Consider the following 18,340-nt stretch of genomic DNA (forward strand, 5'->3'; position numbering starts at 1 on the left):
TTTCACTGCCCAGACCTACAATGTCTCTTTGTGTTGAATACTAGTGCATCTTTGAGCCAACATTCAGTACGAGTAAAAATACTTGAGTACTTTTAAATTGGGTTACTTTAATACTTTTACTCAAGTTGTATTTAATTTGGTGACTTGTAACTTGTAGTGGAGTAATTTTTACAGTAAGGAATTTGTACTTTTACTCAAGTATGGCTTTAAGCTACTCTTTACACCTCTGGATTCCTTCAAGGAGTATAACTGCCAAATTTGTGACAAAAGCCCTTACAAAATTCTTCATGACTTCTGGGCTCCCCAAAATTTCCCAAACGGATCAGGGGTCAAATTTTTTATCTTGCATTTTCCGTAATGTGTTAAAAGCTCTAGGAGTGTCTCATGTTATTTCCAGTGCCTACCACCCTGAATCTCAGGGGGCTTTAGAACGTTGGCATCAGACATTGAAATCAGGTCTGCGTAAGTATTGCCTAGAGATTTGGAATGATTGCGAAGAGGGAGTTCCCTTTATTTTATTTGCGATGCGCGAGGTGGGACAGGATTTGTGGGGATTCAGCCATTCTGAATTAGTGTTTGGACATAATGTTTATGGGACTTTAAAAATGTGGAAGGAAAAATTTCTTTGCACAGGTCCCTTCAAGAAACCGAATGTACTTGATCTTGTCTCTCGTATTCGTGAACATTTACGCAAAGCTTGTACTGCAGCTAAAGAAGCTCTTGCTCGGTCGCAGAAGAAAATAAAGCGTTGTTTTGATCACAAGACAGTTGCATGTAACTTTCTACCAGGAGAGAAAGTTTTAGCATTAATTTCTACTCCTGGTTCTGCTTTTGCCGCATGGTTCTCTGATCCTTCCATTATTAAAAGCAAGGTAAGCGAGACAGATAACGTAATCCATACTCCTGAACGGAGGCATAAAACTCACCATTGTCATATAAATATGTTAAAGCCATGTTTGTGCCATGCTGATTTTAAGGCCGAGACCACTGAGATTGCTGAGGTTTCCTTACTTGAGCCAGTGACTGATTCAAGGTTAGCATGTATCGCTAATAACTCTCACTCTGCCTATAGATGATGTGTATAATGGATTGGAGGTATCCATGGAGGTTGTAAAGGGTGGTAGTTTGAAAAACTCAGAAGTTTTGTTAACTCTTCACTTTCAGCTGTCTTATTTGTCCAGTGAACAACAGCAGGACATTAGGAAATTGTTGGATAGTTTTCCAAACTTGTTTAATGATGTCCCTCAGGGTATTAATGTCATTGCTCATGATATAAATGTTGGTAATGCATTACCAATTAAGCAAGATGCATATCGTTGTCCGGTAAATAAATGGAAGTAAATCCGTTGCCGCTTATCAATGACTGTTTTGATCATTTTGGGGTAGCGAAATATATTACAGAATTAGATCTATTAAAAGGTTACAAAAAAACTGACTTGACAACTTCATAATCATGACATGACACGTGTCATGAACTTGAAGAAGATTTTATGCACATTTATGACAACTGCCATTAAGTGTCATTCACTCAATTATGTCATTTTTAATGCAAAGATTACTTTTTTGAGATATCTTAGTTATGACAACTGACATAAACCAATACAACACAACTTGTAATAAATCTGTCATAAACAATAATAATCAAACTTAAGAAACTGCCTAGCTTTGTGGGTTATTATAAAATTAAACTGTCATTTAAATGTCATTAAGTGTTAATGCTATGTCAAATATTATTAATACTCGGTCAAATAAACATTATAAACTGAAGAATATTTATGTTGCTGTTATAAAACTATTTAAAAAGACTATTAACACTTAATGACAAGTTATATTTGTACCATTGTAGTTGAGGTCAAGAAAAATATTCATGACGCTGTTATAAAACAATTTGACAGAGTATTAACACTTAATCACATTTTAATGACAAATTAAATTTGTATCACTGGGAAAACGTGGTCAGTTATTTTGTCTTGATAATGTCAAGTTTACGTGACAAAGATATGTCATGGTTATGAATGTGTCATGTCAGCCTTATGAACACCTATTCAAGTAAAGTGATGTTTTATAAAAACATCCTAAAAACTTTTTCATGTCTCGTCAAAATGACCCACAACCTAATCAGTTTATATGTGAAGAAATCCATGTATTTGCAAACTTCTCACTAGACGAGTGTTGACAAATTATTCTGCAAACTACTTCCTCTCATCGCTGCTTTTTGATGGCTGCTTTTTGATGTTGGAGAACAATTACTCAAGTGTCGCCCTCTGTCATTTCACAGAATTATACAACGGAGAGCACATCAAGCATAAAAGCCTTGTAGGTTTACTGAGAAAAAAACTGAAAAAAATTGTGTTTTCTTACATTTTCATTTAGAAGTATATTTGTGGGTCCCCGGATACATTAGACCTATTTAAATGGTTCCATGGCTTGGTAGATGACAACAAGAAGTGAAATTACACATTAAAAACTTACAGGGAATCCTGCTTGACCAGCTATACCAGGTGGACTCTAATAAAACAAAACAAGAAAGTGTTTATAGTTAGTTGTATGTTGTATAAATATTTAAAAGTAGTTTGAGAAGGACCAGTAAAATCTGTATCCAAATGTCCTTTAAATAACACTTACACTGGAATTAGTACAGACAATTTGACATGGAGGACCTGGTGGCCCGGGAGGTCCAGGAGGTCCTCCGAAATGACCAGGCTCACCCTAAGAACAGATACATTTGTTACGAATGACAGTAATGTTCGTGTGTTTTTATTTAAAAGTTACTGAGGGGGATTAAGCGACAATTTATCTGGGTCACAGTGATCACAATCCTGCTCTTATGCCTTTGAATATACCTATATACCTAGCCCTAAGACTGTCCAATACAATATTTTAAAGACCACTCACTTTGTTACCTTTCCATCCTCTTTCCCCCTTTAGCCCCTGTGAAATAGTCAAAATTAAAAAATCCTTCAATCAAGCTACAATAATGAATTTCATGCTTGGTCAAGGCCAGTCAAATGCCACTCACTATTGCTCCAGAGAAACCATCTAACCCTGGGAATCCATCTTGTCCTCTTAGCCCTTCATCACCTTTCTGACCTGGGATACCTGGGATACCAGCTTTGCCCTGTAGAGGGTAAAGAGCAAAAAAGAGAAAGTCTAAAAAAAAAACAATGATCATGGGAAGAAATATATTTAAATTTTGGCAACATTATGACAGACATAAAGATATAAACAGAAATAGTTAAATCTCTCACTGGTAGTCCAGGTATGCCCTGAGGTCCCTTTAAAAAAAATAAACAGTGGTTAGCTATAGTAGTGTAAACACTATGGCAATGCTTTGACATTACAAAAAGTGAAAATGTACAGTAAAAGCAGTTTGGAATTACCTGTGGACCTGGTGGACCCATAACCCCTGGAATGTAATTAAGAGCAATTTCTTCTTTTCCATCAGCCTACAAACACAAACACGTTAAGCATTTATGCTGATGGTCTAGGCACTTTATTCAAAATTGAGCAGTAAACTATTGTAAACAAATCAAAAGCCGCAAGGATGATACAGTTCAAATGTAAAGTAACTTTGCAATAAACATGTAATAAGGTAAATCACAGTAATTCGGAAGGCTGGTCCAGGAGGTCCTGGAGGTCCCTGAGGTCCCATAGGCCCAGGAAGCCCAGGCAGCCCTTCCTTTCCCAAGATTCCTGCAGAACCCTGTGAACCCTTTAAGGACAGAAATTGGATGGAAGGGTATAGTATTGTAATATCAACCAAACATTTCTGAAAATAGTTTGCCATTCTAAGGATAAGTTAATAAAACAATGTATTGCTGTTTAATTAATAACCCCAACAATGGCCACAATGTTGTGAAAATGCCATGCACAGTCACACAAGGCTCACACGATTACAGATCAGAACATTAAAGTACAGTGGCAAGAAAAAGTATGTAAACCCCTAGGAATGAACTGGTTTTCTACACCGATTTGCTATCAAATGTGATCTAATGCTCATCTAGGTCACATTAGACAAACACAATGTGCATAAGCTCACATTCTAGTTTCTTGTGTAGTTTTTGAAAACACCCATTAAACATTCACAGCGCTGGAGGAAAATGTAAGTGAACCCTTGAATTTAATACCTTGTTGAACCTCCTTTGGCAGTAATTACTTCAAGCAAGGCTTTCAGTAGTTCTGAATCAGACATTCACATCATGCCCATTCCCATTTACAAAACCACTTAAACTCAGACACATTTGTATGATGTCTGGTATAAATCACTCTCTTGAGGTCATTCCACAGATTAAGGTCTGGGCTTTTACTTGGCCACTCCAAATGTCTTAAGCCAGTCTGTGGTGGATTTACTTCAATGCTTATGGTCAATTTCCTGCTGCACCAACCAACTTGTACTGAGCTTCAACTGGTGAACAGCCACCCTGACATTATCCTGTAGGCTATTTTGTTAAACTTGGGAATTAATTCCCCCCCTCTATTATGGTAAGTGGTCTAAGCCCTGAGGCAGCAAAGCATGCCCAAATCATGATGTTTCCTCCCTATACTTCACTGTTGGGATGATGTTTTGATGTTGGTAAGCTGTGCCCTTTTTGCGCCATAGTATTTGTGAAACAATTCAACTTTTGATTCATCAATCCATAAAATATTTTCCTGCAAAACTGTTTTGCAAACTTTAGGCTCACAGCAATGTTTTTTGGGAGAGCAGCAGCTTCCTCCATGGTATTCTGCCATAAACACGTGCCTGTTCAAAGGCTTACGTATGGTACACTCATGAAAAAAGATATGTGCCAGTGGCCAATGATGTTTTTAAGCCTTAAGCTGTTAAACGTGAGTTCTTCTTTACTTCATTGAGTTTTCTGTGTTGTGCCTTGGGAGTCTTCTTGGCTGTGTGCCTGCTTCTAGGAAGGCTAGCTACAGTATTAAACTGTCTCTATTGACAGACAATTTGTCTAACTGTTGAAAGATGGATGTCTAAACATTTTGAGATTGTTTTGTATTCCTTTTCAGCCTTATGTAGTGCATCAACTCTTGCAAGGCATGGATTATGAGACCAAATTTAAACTAAATGTATTAATTGGACTCCAGTTCGCCAGTGTGGAAAACAGCGTACAACAAAGCATTCCAGATCCCTCCCAACTGCTATATTTGGACTGGATTTTGGTGGGTTAACATAAACAGGTGTCCAGTTTGATCAGATAAGACAACTGACCAACATCTTTTTTGCTGACCTCCTTGACAAAGCGGAGAAGAAGAGGGTGTTTTGATTGGCTCACACTATTTCTGGTTCTCATCCATTCAAACCCCCTTCGCCATCTCATGGTGTCAGGGTGATCGTAAACATTACTTAAAAAAAGCATTTTTCTAATTATTGGTTAAACCAAAGGACAAATCTTTACATCCTTCCACCACCAAAATGGACTTAAAAAACATCACCTATTGACTTCATACTCATTTAAAGACACTAGCATTCTGAATTAAATATCTTTGTTGTGAAACTGTTCAAATAATCACAGTTATTAACATACTGTATGAATAAATAAATGCATGTTTGATATGGTAACATTTTTCTGTCATGTTTATACTTTTTATATTCAGGATAATGCCAATAGTATTTCAGAAAGGGTTTGGTAAATGGAAAATTCATAAATTAAATTATGAAGACAAAGTTAAACTCTGAGCTTAATGCAATGCAAATGAGTTCCTCACAGTGAAGAGAGGTGGACCACCTTCTGTGGACTTCCTCTGATATCAACAGCCAATCACGGTTCTGCATCAGGAAAGTGCCAAAATGCAAACTCCTCCTTATCTAAAATGTAATAAAAGTTCCTTTTTTCAGACATTCCTTGCTCTGAGTCTCAACCCAAAAAAGAGACATTAACAGAGTAAATCCCACGTTCTGAGTTTCCGGCTGTGTGCTAGAGATTGTAACAGGAAAAACCAACACCTCAAAGCTCTGATTCTCAGGCTCTGTGCTAAGAGTCTGAAACAGGGCACCCAACTTCTTGTCTCCCACTGAGAGAGACAATAACAGATCATCGAAAAACCAACCAAGTTTGTGAATCTCTCTTTGAGATTTTACAGCTCCTCGTTCTGAGTTCGACAACAGAGACTGAACCAGATCGACCACAAGTTCTGACTCTCGGGCCTGTGAAATCACACCACATTTCGAGCCTCACGTCCAGAAAGGCAATAACCTATGTCTGCAACAAGGTGAAGCTCAGAAGAGAAAACCTACACTCCAAGGGACTTTCATCTGCGCTTTCCAGATTTGTTAAGGACAGTAGTGTTTTTAGTTTTCTTGTTTATCTTTTTTTAATAAAAGTATGAGAATACAGTTAAAGGGTTCTACAAGCTGGTCCAAATCTCACAAAATCCTTCAGATAAATTAGATGACAAACTCCCTCTAATTTACATATTTCTTTATTTGTTGAATGATCTATTTAGATCATATATTGTTAAAGTGAAATTCTATAGCTGGTGTCCCAAGTAGAGGGGGAGGGGTCATCTGACACATACACACACTTGAGATGAAACCTCTAGTGTCCTGTGTATGGCATACCAGCCAGTTCTTGCCATATGAAAATCACTAAATTAATTTGTTCCCTTGTCAAAATCACTACACCAGCTTCTGACACAAATTAACTTTCATTAAAGTAATAAGTCTATGGGTTCACTTATATTTTCCTCCAGCACTGTGAATGTTTAAAGGGTGTTAAAAAAAGAAACTAGAATTATGTGTGTGTTATCTTATGCACATTGTCAGATCACATTTTATGGCAAATCACATAAGCAAAGGTGAGTGTACAGTGCGTGTGACCCAAATGTCATCATCAGAGTAATAGCTATGTATAGTTAGTACACACAGGTTGCCCATGCACATACAGGAGTATGTATGCCAGGAAAGTTTTGCAATTAAGGTTGTTTTCACATATGTTGGTGCGCACCGTGGTGCGGCCTCGGAGCGCACCAAAATACATTGTATCATTTTTCAGTTAGTGCGGTCCGTGTTCACATATATATATTTTTTACTTTACTCGAAATGCCGCACCGTACACCATGTGACAACGGTCAGCGCTGTCATTGGTCTCTGACAGCTCTTACCGTCTCATGACCACCCCCACGTTTCCACGACAACCAGCTTGACAGGGAGAGCGCAGCTATCAAGATGTGGAGATAAACGATGCACATCTTTGCGAAGTTTCTTTGCTTTAACGCGAAATTGCGTAGCTGTTCTATTAAAGCCTTTCTCACGGAGCCGTTTGCTAAAAGCCCGTAATGTCACTATTTGTGTGTGGAGGACAGCTATGCATTTATAAAATCATCAGCTCAAACGTAAAGGAGACAGCGAATCTCTATGCAACGGACCAGGATTGGCTTGTTTGTTGTTAACCCACAATATAACACCCGGCTCACGTCACAACGAAAGCCCAGTGGCTCAAACATGTGGAGAACTTCCTGTATTTGGTTCGGCCCGAGGTCCAGCAGTGTTCACACCACAGGTGGGTCGCCCCAGAGTTCGGCAACAGCCGCTCCGAGACCACCTGTTTAGAGCGGTCTCGGAGCGGCCGTTTAGTGCGCACCCGAGTGCAGCTGTTGTGTTCACACTGACCCAAACGCACCGTACTCGGAGCGACACGTCATTTGGGTCGACCTAAACAGTGTATATGTGAAAACACCCTTATTTCATGCCTACAAGTCAAGTGAAGTATATTTTGCAAGGCTGACAGGCATCCCACGATCCATGTCATGGGATGCCTGTGCCTTATTAGTCTCACAGAAAGGGAACCAATTGGCGAAAAAAGATGCGGAAGATAAGCTTTGATAAAGGAAGAAAAACAAATTATCTTTGTATGGATAATGATAATGATCCTTGTGTCTGGATTAACCAGTTCTCTGAATATAACCATAGATGCTGAAATGGCATGAAGAAAAAAGAAAGAAAGAATATCAAGCATATGAAAAAACTTTTGTTTTGTCCAATACCTTCTGGCCTGGGGGCCCAGGAGCACCAGGATTTCCAGGTCGACCTGGAGGCCCCTGAGTCACAAAAAGAAAACAAACACCAATACAAACAATTGAGATGTCATCTAGATTTTAATATAAACACATGGACTATTATCTATTTGCAGAAAGCAATTGTAGCATTAAGTAGCATTAACCCAATCACAAGTGAGCGAAGCATCTTTCATGCATGCACGTCTGTTTGAGCTTCAAAAGATTGAAACTGGAAGAGCGAGTGCAGAACTGACACTTGCCTGATCAGGTCAGTGATACGTCATTACAAATAAATTACATGCTTTTTGGTATTGCTAATTTAAAAATTTAAGCACAAGAAAACACAATTTACTCACACGCTGTTTGAAAATGTTGTGTGTACGCCCACTCGAAACGTGTGCCTCAAAACTTGCATCTTAAATGCTTCAGACAGCATGCAAATGCTAAGTTATACTGTGCTTAAACACACATATTTATAATTACGCCATAATTATCCTCGTAAACATAGTCTACATGTATGTCTTGAAGGCAGGGTAGCTGATTTGATCCAGAAACTTTTTTAGTTTTTACTCTTAACGTTTTTAGTAAGAAATTTTTAGTTATGCTGGTTGAAAGTCTCCTCACATCCTGATAGCAATTACTATGTTAAAGAAACACTGGTTTAGAATCCATTCAGCTGATCTCTGAGTCTGGCTGTACCACTTTTAGCATAGCTTAGCATAATCCATTGAATTTGATAAAACCATTAGCATCCCGCTAAAAAATAACCAAAGAGTTTTGATATTTTTCCTATTTAAAACTTGACTCTTCTGTATTTACATCATTCATTTGCCTTGACTGATTAACTTTTATAACTGTAAAAGGTTTAATCTACAACCCCAAATCAGAAAAAGTTGGGACACTGTAGAAACTGTAAGTAAAAAAAGAAAGGAATAATTTACAAATCTCATAAACATATATTTTATTTACAATAGAATATAGATAACATATCAAATGTAGAAAGTGAGACATTTTGAAATGTCATGCCAAATATGGCTCATTTTGGATTTCATGAGAGCTACACATTCCAAAAAAAGTTGGGACAGGTAGCAATAAGAGGCCGGAAAAGTTAAATGTACATATAAGGAACAGCTGGAGGAGGACCAATGTTTAGGAATAGGAATGTTGTCCCATTCTTGTCTAAAACAGGCTTCTAGTTGCTCAACTGTCGTAGGTCTTCTTTGTCTCATCTTCCTCTTTATGGTGTGCCGAATGTTTTCTGTGGGTGACAGATCTGGACTGCAGGCTGGCCATTTCAGTACTCATATCCTTCTTCTACGCAGTCTTGACGTTGTAATTGATGCAGTATGTGGTCTGGCATTGTCATGTTGGAAAATACAAGGTCTTCCCTGAAAGACGATGTCTGAATGGGAGCATATTTTGCTTGGATAAACCTTTCAGCATTGATGGTGTCTTTCTAGATGTGTAAGCTGCCCATGCCACAAGCACTCATGCAACCCCATACCATCAGAGATGCAGGTTTCTGAAATGAGCGCTAATAACAACTTGGGATGTCCTTGTCCCCTTTAGTCCGGATGAAATGGCGTCCCAGTTTTCCAAAAAGAACTTCAAATTTTGATTCGTCTGACCACAGAACAGTTTTCCACTTTGCCAAAGTCCATTTTAAATGTGCCTTGGCCCAGAGAAAACACCTGCACTTCTGGGTCATGTTTATATATGGCTTCTTTTTTGACCTATAGAGTTTTAGCTGGCAACGGCGAATGGCACGGTGGATTGTGTTCACTAACAATGTTTTCTGGAAGTATTCCAGAGCCCATGTTATGATTTCCATTACAGTAGCATTCCTGTATGTGATGCAGTGCCGTCTAAGGGCCCGAAGATCACAGGCATCAAGTATGGTTTTCCAGCCTTGACCCTTTCGCACAGAGATTGTTCCAGATTCTCTGAATCTTTGGATGATATTATGCACTGTAGATGATGATAACTTCAAACTCTTTGCAATTTTTCTCTGAGAAACTCAGAAAACTATTTTTCGCCGCAGCATTGGGGGAATTGATGATTCTCTGCCCATCTTGACTTCTGACAGACACTGCCACTCTGACAGGCTTTTTTATAAACAATCATGTTGCCAAATTACCTTATAAATTGCAAATTAGTCCTTAAGCTGTTCCTTATATGTACATTTAAATTTTCTGGCCTCTTCCATTTACCATTGCTACCTCAACACTTTCAACATCTTTCAACCTCTCACTTTCAACATTTGATATGTTATCTATATTCTATTGTAAATAAAATATAAGTTTATGAGATTTGTAAATTATTCCATTCCTTTTTTACTCACAATTTCTACAGTGTCCCAGCTTTTTCTGATTTGGGGTTGTATACTAAATTTAAACTTTACAGTATAAGCTTGCAGTATTATTTTAAATTGGATAATGTTTCTACAGACCAACCTGTAAAACATAAAAAGCACTGTTTATTTGTATGTTTGTTATATTATAATTATTTGGACAATTGCTCATAGCCTACTGCATACCTGTCAAGTTTTGGATTTGAAAATAAGGGAAATTTTCCAGTGCCCACCGCAGTCCAACCACCAACCCAAACAAGCTCTAGTATTCCTTACATTTTAAGACTGGTGAGGGCCGGATAATATTTTTTAAACCTTAGTGCTGATAATTGTGTTAAAATTAACTAAACAAACTAATTCATTAGCAAGAAAACTAGTGAAACACACAGCTCTGTGAAAACTACATTTCATAAGTCACACTCATACTGTACATACTATACACACAAATTTGCATCTGTACAAAACCCAATGGCCTTAGTTTGAAAAGCCTTATTTTAACTTATTTTGCATTATACCTAATGCCAAAATTATTTATAAACCATTCACTTTTCTTTGTAATGAGAACAGTCATTTAGAAAATGAAAATGCTAGATGGGGCAGTGGCCCAAACCAAAAAAGGGCACTATGGGGGTGGTACTATTAGTATGGTTTTAATAGTATTATAAATAAATGATGTGTTACTATATTACTAGCATCAATTTAGACAAGTGATTACAAGTGATTATAATGGGAAAATATAATAACAGGAATTAAAGTGTGACATAGATATTCAATATGATTTACCTGCTGGCTTGATGGAGCTTTGAATCAATGTTTGCAATGTTGAACTGCCCCAGCCTCCCTTTCCGTTCTCTGTCTTTATTTTGTGAAGGCATTGGTGTTTTTGGTATTTTTTTGTCTACAAAGTGTGCCAACAACAGCAAATTTAGTGTTTATGTTAACTTAGATCTGACCGGGAACATGTAATTAATTAGACAAGCATTGTAACGATAATAATGTGGATATTTTGTTGCTGTTTGCTTGCTAACTTGTTAGCACTTTTAGAACACCGACAGCAAATCATTAACCAAAGAAATTCGGTTACACTTTATTTTGATAGTCCACTTTAGACATTCTACTAACTATAAATAACTTTGCAACTACATGTCAACTAACTTTCAATAATTTGCAACTATACGTCAACTAACTGTCATTAGAGTATTAGTAGACTGTAAGGGTTGGGGTTAGGGAAGAGGTTTGGGTTAGTGGAATAAGTTGACATGCACATGCAAAGATACTTCTAGACAGTTGAATGTCTGTTGAGATATCATCGCAATCAAGTGTTAGTAGATATTAAGCAGACAGTTTACTAATTATCTAAAGATTGGTAGTTGATAAGTAGTTGATAAGTAGTTGCAAAGTTTCTTATAATCAGTAAAATGTCTAAAGTGGACTATCGAAATAAAGTGTTACCAGAAATTCATAAACAAACTTCCAAATTAGTAATTCTGCGGTTTAACAACTGATATATTATGTAATAAATCTACCTGTTAATGCAACAAACTTCAGACAGAAACTGTCGTCTTCGCTCTCCAGGCAGAGAGTGCACACAGAGATGCTGCGGAGCGGGTGGGAAAACACGAAGTGGATTAGCGGAATCAGTGGATCTTTAGCGATCTGGGATTGGGAATGTTTTTTATTACTCCGCCCGGGCATTATTATTTTTGTAATAACGCAGGTTAAAATACGGGAGATTTACGGGAAAATACTAATACGGGAGGACGGCGGGAAAGAAGGGTAAAATACGGGACTTTCCCGGCCAAAACGGGATACTTGACAGGTATGGCCTACTGTATATTACATGATTTATTATTTGTTTTCTTTTAATGACAATTTACTTGTCTATAATTTTTTAAAACCGCTTGGTAGCACTTTATTTTACAGTACGTGTCGTGTACTTACCTTATTATACATTTATGGTAAATATGTTGTACTTACAGATAAATGTGTGGAACTTACTTTTGCGTATCTACATGGTAATTAAAGGGTATCATTACTGTACTTACCAGTACTTAGTAGTTATTATGCAACTCTAGATATGTACTGGGTAATACCAGATACATATACTGCCTTACAAAGGCTAAGTGCAGTAACTACGCAAACACTGAAATCGAGAAAAATGCCCTTAAAAGTTTTTACACCAGCCAAGCAAACATGTTACTGCAATTTTGGCAAACACGTTTCTCTGAAATGGGACAAAATTGAACCAGGAGACTTTGTCACAAAACACAATAGATCTCACAAAACCCATTTCAACCCTTAACTCAATTTTGACCAAATGCGTAATTACTGTGCTTTAGCTATGTAGGGCAGTATAGTGTAGGTATACTGTTACTAACAAGAAACACTACTGTATTTACAAATGAATGTACAATTAGTACTTACAGGCAAGTGTGGATTAATGACAGGTACTTATAGTGTACCTATATGATAGCTAATGACAAACACTACTGTACTTACAAATTGTATGTACATGGTAAGTGTATAGTACTTACAGGTCTGTGTAATTAATGTCAGGTACTTATAGTGTACGTAAAAGATAAGTAATAACAAACATTACTGATGTGCCATTTTGTACTCTGCGTCTTTGTCCTTTATTATACCCTTTAAACCCAACAATGCATCTTATTTTATAGTCTGACTAGTTAATATAACTCACAGTGGCATATGTGTACTAGGCTATATCTTAGATGGTAGGTAGGTCCTATGTAATAACTGTGTAAAATGCAACACTTTATTTTACAGTCCAGTTTTCATGCAGTAACTATGGACGTACTGGTGAATGTACCCAGTAATTAATGCATACTATTTTAAATACTTGGGGTTGCCTTAAAGTGGTATATATATACTATGCTTTATCTAAGGTGGTAGATCCTATGTAATAACTGTATGTATACTATGCTTTATCTAAGGTGGTAGATCCTATGTAATAACTGTATGTATACTATGCTTTATCTAAGGTGGTAGATCCTATGTAATTACTGTGAAAAAAAATGCAACACTTTATTTTACAGTCCTGTTTTCATGCATTAACTATGGACATCCTAGTGAATGTAACCAGTAGTTAATGCGTACGGTACTCAATGTTTGGGGTTGCCTCATAGTGGCATAAGTATACTATGCTATATCTTAGGTGGCAGGTCCTCTGTAGTAGCTATGTAAAATGCAACACATATAGTTATGTGTACATTATATGTACAAGGTAAGTATACGTACTGTACAATAAAGTGCAACCAAACACTTAAGCAAAACATGGTCAGGTCAAAGTATGTGAATAAATTCTGAATAATACATTTTTTCTTTCTGAGGGTCTACCATAGGTTTAAATATACAGTATTATAGCAGGTGTTATGGGAAGGATGATTTCTTACAGGGCGTCCAGGGTGCCTATTTAGTCCAGGGGGACCAGTAGGACCAGCTCCATTAAATCCTGATTCTTCACCAGGTCCTGGGGGCCCTGGAGGCCCAGGTGGACCAGGAGGACCACGAAGACCCTGAACAGATGAGAACATGTTGAACTGAGTAGATTCAAAATGAACATTTTAAAGTCATAGGCCTGGAAGAGATGGATAAAGCATACCGGCAGGTATCCAGAACCCTCCATGTCCACAAAGGTCTGATGAGAAAACATACAAAACAAAGATGTTTAAGTTAATTTACTACATCTTATTGCAGACATCTGATACATGCCATTTTCAAATGTTACGTACAAATAATAATAATAATAATAAAACCAACAAAACCTTTTAAAATGAAAAACAATGTTCATGTCAGATAGTCTTTATTTTTGTGTCACTACCACTGGTATCAAAATAATTCACATTCATTACTTAGAAGTGTAGATACTAGGGTTTAAAAATACTTCTGTAGAAGTTGGATTATCAACTCAAGCTTTTTACTCAAGTAAAAGTGGTAAAGTAACTGGTTTCAAAACTACTTAAAGGGGCCATGGCACAATACTTTTTTAAGATGTCAAATAAATCTTTGGTGTCCCCAGAGCACATATGTGAAGTTTAGCTCAAAATACCATGAAGATAATTTATTATAGCATATTAAAATTTCCACTTTGTAGGTGTAAGCAAAAATGTGCCGTTTTGGGTGTGTCCTTTAAAATGCAAATGAGCAAACAAACACTGATCACAATGATGGTGGTTTGTTGCAATTGAAACTCAATTGTGCTGTGAATTATTTTTTCTCTCTCTCTCTCTCTCTCTCTCTCTCTCTCTATCTCTCTCTCTCTCTCTCTCGCTCTCTCTCTCGCTCTCTCTCTTGCACTACATGGCAGTGCTGTGGTTGCAGATTAAGGAATGGTATTATTATAATAAGAGCACCTTATGACATCATAAGGAGAGCCAAATTTCAACGACCCATTCTTTCACATGCTTGCACAGAATGGTTTACCAAAACTAAGTTACTGGGTTGATCTTGTTCACATTTTCTAGGTTGATAGAAGCACTGGGGACCCAATCATAGCACTTAAACATGAAAAAAGTCTGATTTTCATGCCATGGCCCCTTTAAAGTATAAAAGTAAAAGTAATGTAAGGAAAAAATGTCATTAAGGACAAAACCTTATTCCGCACCACAGGGGCCTATTGTGCACTAACCCACCTCCTCAAAAAAGAAGTTAATGTAGAACATTTTAGGATGCACTAGCCCATTGTATGCCCATTGAAAATGAACACATTTTAGTACAATGTAAATACATTGAACCATGTGTGTACTACAAAGCATTAACATGTTTTCCATGGAGCAAAAGATATGATGACTAGTTGCCTATGAGTATAGTAATAGTGCAAAAACTCAAACTTGAGAGGCATGTCATCAATAACCTTTATTGGAATGTAAATGTAATAATAATAATAATAATTAGTTACATTTATATAGCGCTTTTCCAGTGCTCAAAGCGCTTTTACATATGAATGGGGGAATCTCCTCAACCACCACCAATGTGCAGCATCCACCTGGATGATGCGACGGCAGCCATATTGCGCCAGAACGCCCACCACACACCAGCTTATTAGTGGAGAGGAGATAGAGTGATATAACCAATTAGTATGAGGGATGATTAGTAGGCCAATGGGCAAGTATGGCCAGGATGCCGGGGCACACCCCTACTCTTTTTCGAAGGACATCCTGGGATTTTTAATGACCACAGAGAGTCAGGACCTCGGTTTAACGTCTCGTCCGAAGGACATCTAAGCTTAGCTGCAGGAGTATGTGAGGGAAATGGACAAGACAATTGGTGTACCCAGGGCAGGCTTAGTAACAATTACCTTTGTATGGTTGTCTATATACAAAAAACATTAGTGATGTCAAAATGAACAATTTATCCAAGTGATTTATCAAAAAATTCCTCAAAATCCTGATACCTCCCTGATTGATACCTTTCTGTTATGTACTATACTCAATGTTATAGCTAATGCCAACAATTTCACATATAACATCTCGGGTAACGTATGTGAGGCGCTGCTTCAGAGAGCTGACGCTATAGGGAATCCTATATTGGCCCCCTTTTATAAATAAAACTGAGTCAATTAGGGCTCATTTTTCACTCACAACTTATAAAACACCAGGAACTGTACATCACTCTGCAGCTTTTGAACACTTTGAAATGATTTCTCTTCAGGGGTTACAGGAAGTTGTGAGTAAATTGAAGCCCACAAGCTCAGTTGGAGATATGGTCCCGGCATGGTTTTTAAATAAATTTTTGAGGTGATTGGCCATAGTGTGTTGCATATTGTAAATAAAAGCTTTGACAGTAAATTGAAGACCACTAGCTCAGTTGGAGATATGGTCCCAGCATGTTTTTTTTTTTTGGTCCCGGCATGGTTTGTGACAGTGGGGTTTTTGCAGACATGTTAAAACAGGCTATCGTGCAGCCTTTGTTAAAAAAGCCAAACTTGGATACGACTGTCTTGGCTAACTTTAGACCAGTCTCACATCTTTCATTTTTATCTAAAATCTAAAATTCATCTTCCATCAACTTCAAAGCTACCTATAGAGGAAAATAAGATTAGTGAAATCTACCAGTCTGGTTTAAAAAAAACATCATTCAACTGAGACGGCCTTAGTTAAAGTTTTGAATGATCTGTTGATGACTGTTGATGCTGGGAACTCTGCTGTGTTAATTTTATTAGATTTAACTGCTGCATTTGGCACAATAGATCATTCAGTATTGCCGTCTCGTTTGAGGGATGATGTGGGAGTCCAGGGGAAGGCTTTAAATTAGTTTATATCCTACCTCAATGGTAGAAGCATGACCATACATATTGGGGACTGCTCATCTAGGACAGCACGAATTATGTGTGGTGTGCCTCAAGAATCAATTCTTGCCCCAACCTTATTATCTCTTTACATGATTCCTGTGGGGAAGATATTTAAGAAATACAACATTGTCTTTCACTGCTATGCTGATGATTTACAAATATATTTGCCATTGTCACATAAAGATGGGTCAGAGCGTCTTATGGTCTGTCTATCAGAATTGAAAACATGGTTGACCTCAAATTTTTTGCATTTAAATGAAAATAAAACTGAGGTTATAATCTTTGGTACGGGGGGAACCAGGGGTACATTAGAACATGATTTAGGTGTGTACTTTGATAGCTCCTTAAAGCTTGACACACAGATAAACTCTGCTGTGAAGTCCAGCTTTTTTCAGTTACGTAACTTGGCAAAGATGAAATCATGTTTGACGTTTAAAGGCCTTGAAATTGCAGTTTATGCCCCGATTACGTAAAGGCTTGATTATTGCAATGCATTATATAAAGGTATCAGTCAGACATCTATTTCGCGCTTGCAAAAAGTTCAAAATTCATCTTAATTGGTTCAAAGAAACAGGAGCTTATTACACCCACCCTGATCTCTTTACATTGGCTTCCAGTCTATCACAGAATTGATTTTAAAATTCTTTTATTGGCGTATAAATCCTTGGATGGACTGGCACTGGCCTATCTTTCTGAGCTTTTATTTGAACACCAGCCTGGACGAACTTTGAGATCAACAAATAAGAACTTACTAAAAATACCAAGGACACATCTACACCAAAAAGGAGATTGTGCTTTTGTCGTTGCAGCTTTAAAATTATGGAACAATATTTGAGACGCACCGACTGTACAGGTTTGTACAAAATTGAAAACCCGTTTGTTTTCTTTAGCTTTTATTATGTGCTACCAACTACTTTATTTGTTATTATTAGTTGCTATTTTTAGATAAGTATTTATACTGTATGTTCTTTTAGTATTTGTTTTAATGTGTTTTATATTTTTTTGTATTATTGTGTATTTGTTTTTTGTGAAGCACATTGGTGAACTTGTGTTGTTTTAATAGTGCTATATAAATAAAATTGCCATTGCCAATATACCAAGTGTCTAGTTTCAAACAAGACCAGAACTATTAAAGAGTTTGGTTCCAAAATGCAGTAAATCGATTTTGACTAATTTTGGTAAAAATGTGTTTTCTATACCAAGAAAGTGACCAGATGAAAACTACGATTTTCTTTTACAAAGTTTTACATAGCATCTTTAGGTTATAAAAACATTAAAATTCAAATCCATCATTTGATTTTCAAAATTTTTTTTTTTCGCAAAATGGAATAAATCCCCGACAAGTTTTTTTTTCAAAATGCTATAAATCTGTTGAATCAGTATATATATAAATGTGCATTCATCTTTGACATTCATTAAGTTGACCAGTGGTACACCCTGATTAAAAAAACTAAACATTAAATGGCATTGATCAAAACACTTACTTTGTCATATTAAGAACACTGTCATTGCGCTGTCATTCTTGGGAGGTCATCGCTGAACTTTTTTGACAGCGATCAGCTCAGCTGTAAAATGTTTTGGTCCTGCTCGATTTTCGTTGACTTAGAGTAAAATAATGGAAAGTTTTTCATAAGATTCCCTGGGACATCTAGCCAATGCATAGCCAGCAAAGTTTGGATGGACAGGGG

The 18,340-nt window shown here is 37.1% G+C and overlaps 1 protein-coding gene across 1 annotated transcript in view; it reads right to left on the bottom strand.

Annotated features, from left to right (window-relative positions):
* Nucleotides 1-18,340, bottom strand: part of col18a1b (collagen type XVIII alpha 1 chain b) — a 127,557-nt gene that overhangs the window by 64,256 nt on the left and 44,961 nt on the right. Inside the window, exons 14-23 of the mRNA XM_065240291.1 lie at nt 13,965-14,000; nt 13,756-13,878; nt 7,984-8,037; nt 3,602-3,712; nt 3,381-3,446; nt 3,249-3,275; nt 3,020-3,118; nt 2,896-2,931; nt 2,626-2,709; nt 2,473-2,508 (exon numbers count right to left, since the gene is read on the bottom strand). Coding sequence (XP_065096363.1) covers nt 2,473-2,508; nt 2,626-2,709; nt 2,896-2,931; nt 3,020-3,118; nt 3,249-3,275; nt 3,381-3,446; nt 3,602-3,712; nt 7,984-8,037; nt 13,756-13,878; nt 13,965-14,000 — 672 coding nt within the window. The remainder of the gene's footprint in view (nt 1-2,472; nt 2,509-2,625; nt 2,710-2,895; nt 2,932-3,019; nt 3,119-3,248; nt 3,276-3,380; nt 3,447-3,601; nt 3,713-7,983; nt 8,038-13,755; nt 13,879-13,964; nt 14,001-18,340) is intronic.

The sequence above is a fragment of the Paramisgurnus dabryanus genome, chromosome 7, assembly GCF_030506205.2.
Source record: "Paramisgurnus dabryanus chromosome 7, PD_genome_1.1, whole genome shotgun sequence".
Classification (NCBI taxonomy): Eukaryota; Metazoa; Chordata; class Actinopteri; order Cypriniformes; family Cobitidae; genus Paramisgurnus; species Paramisgurnus dabryanus.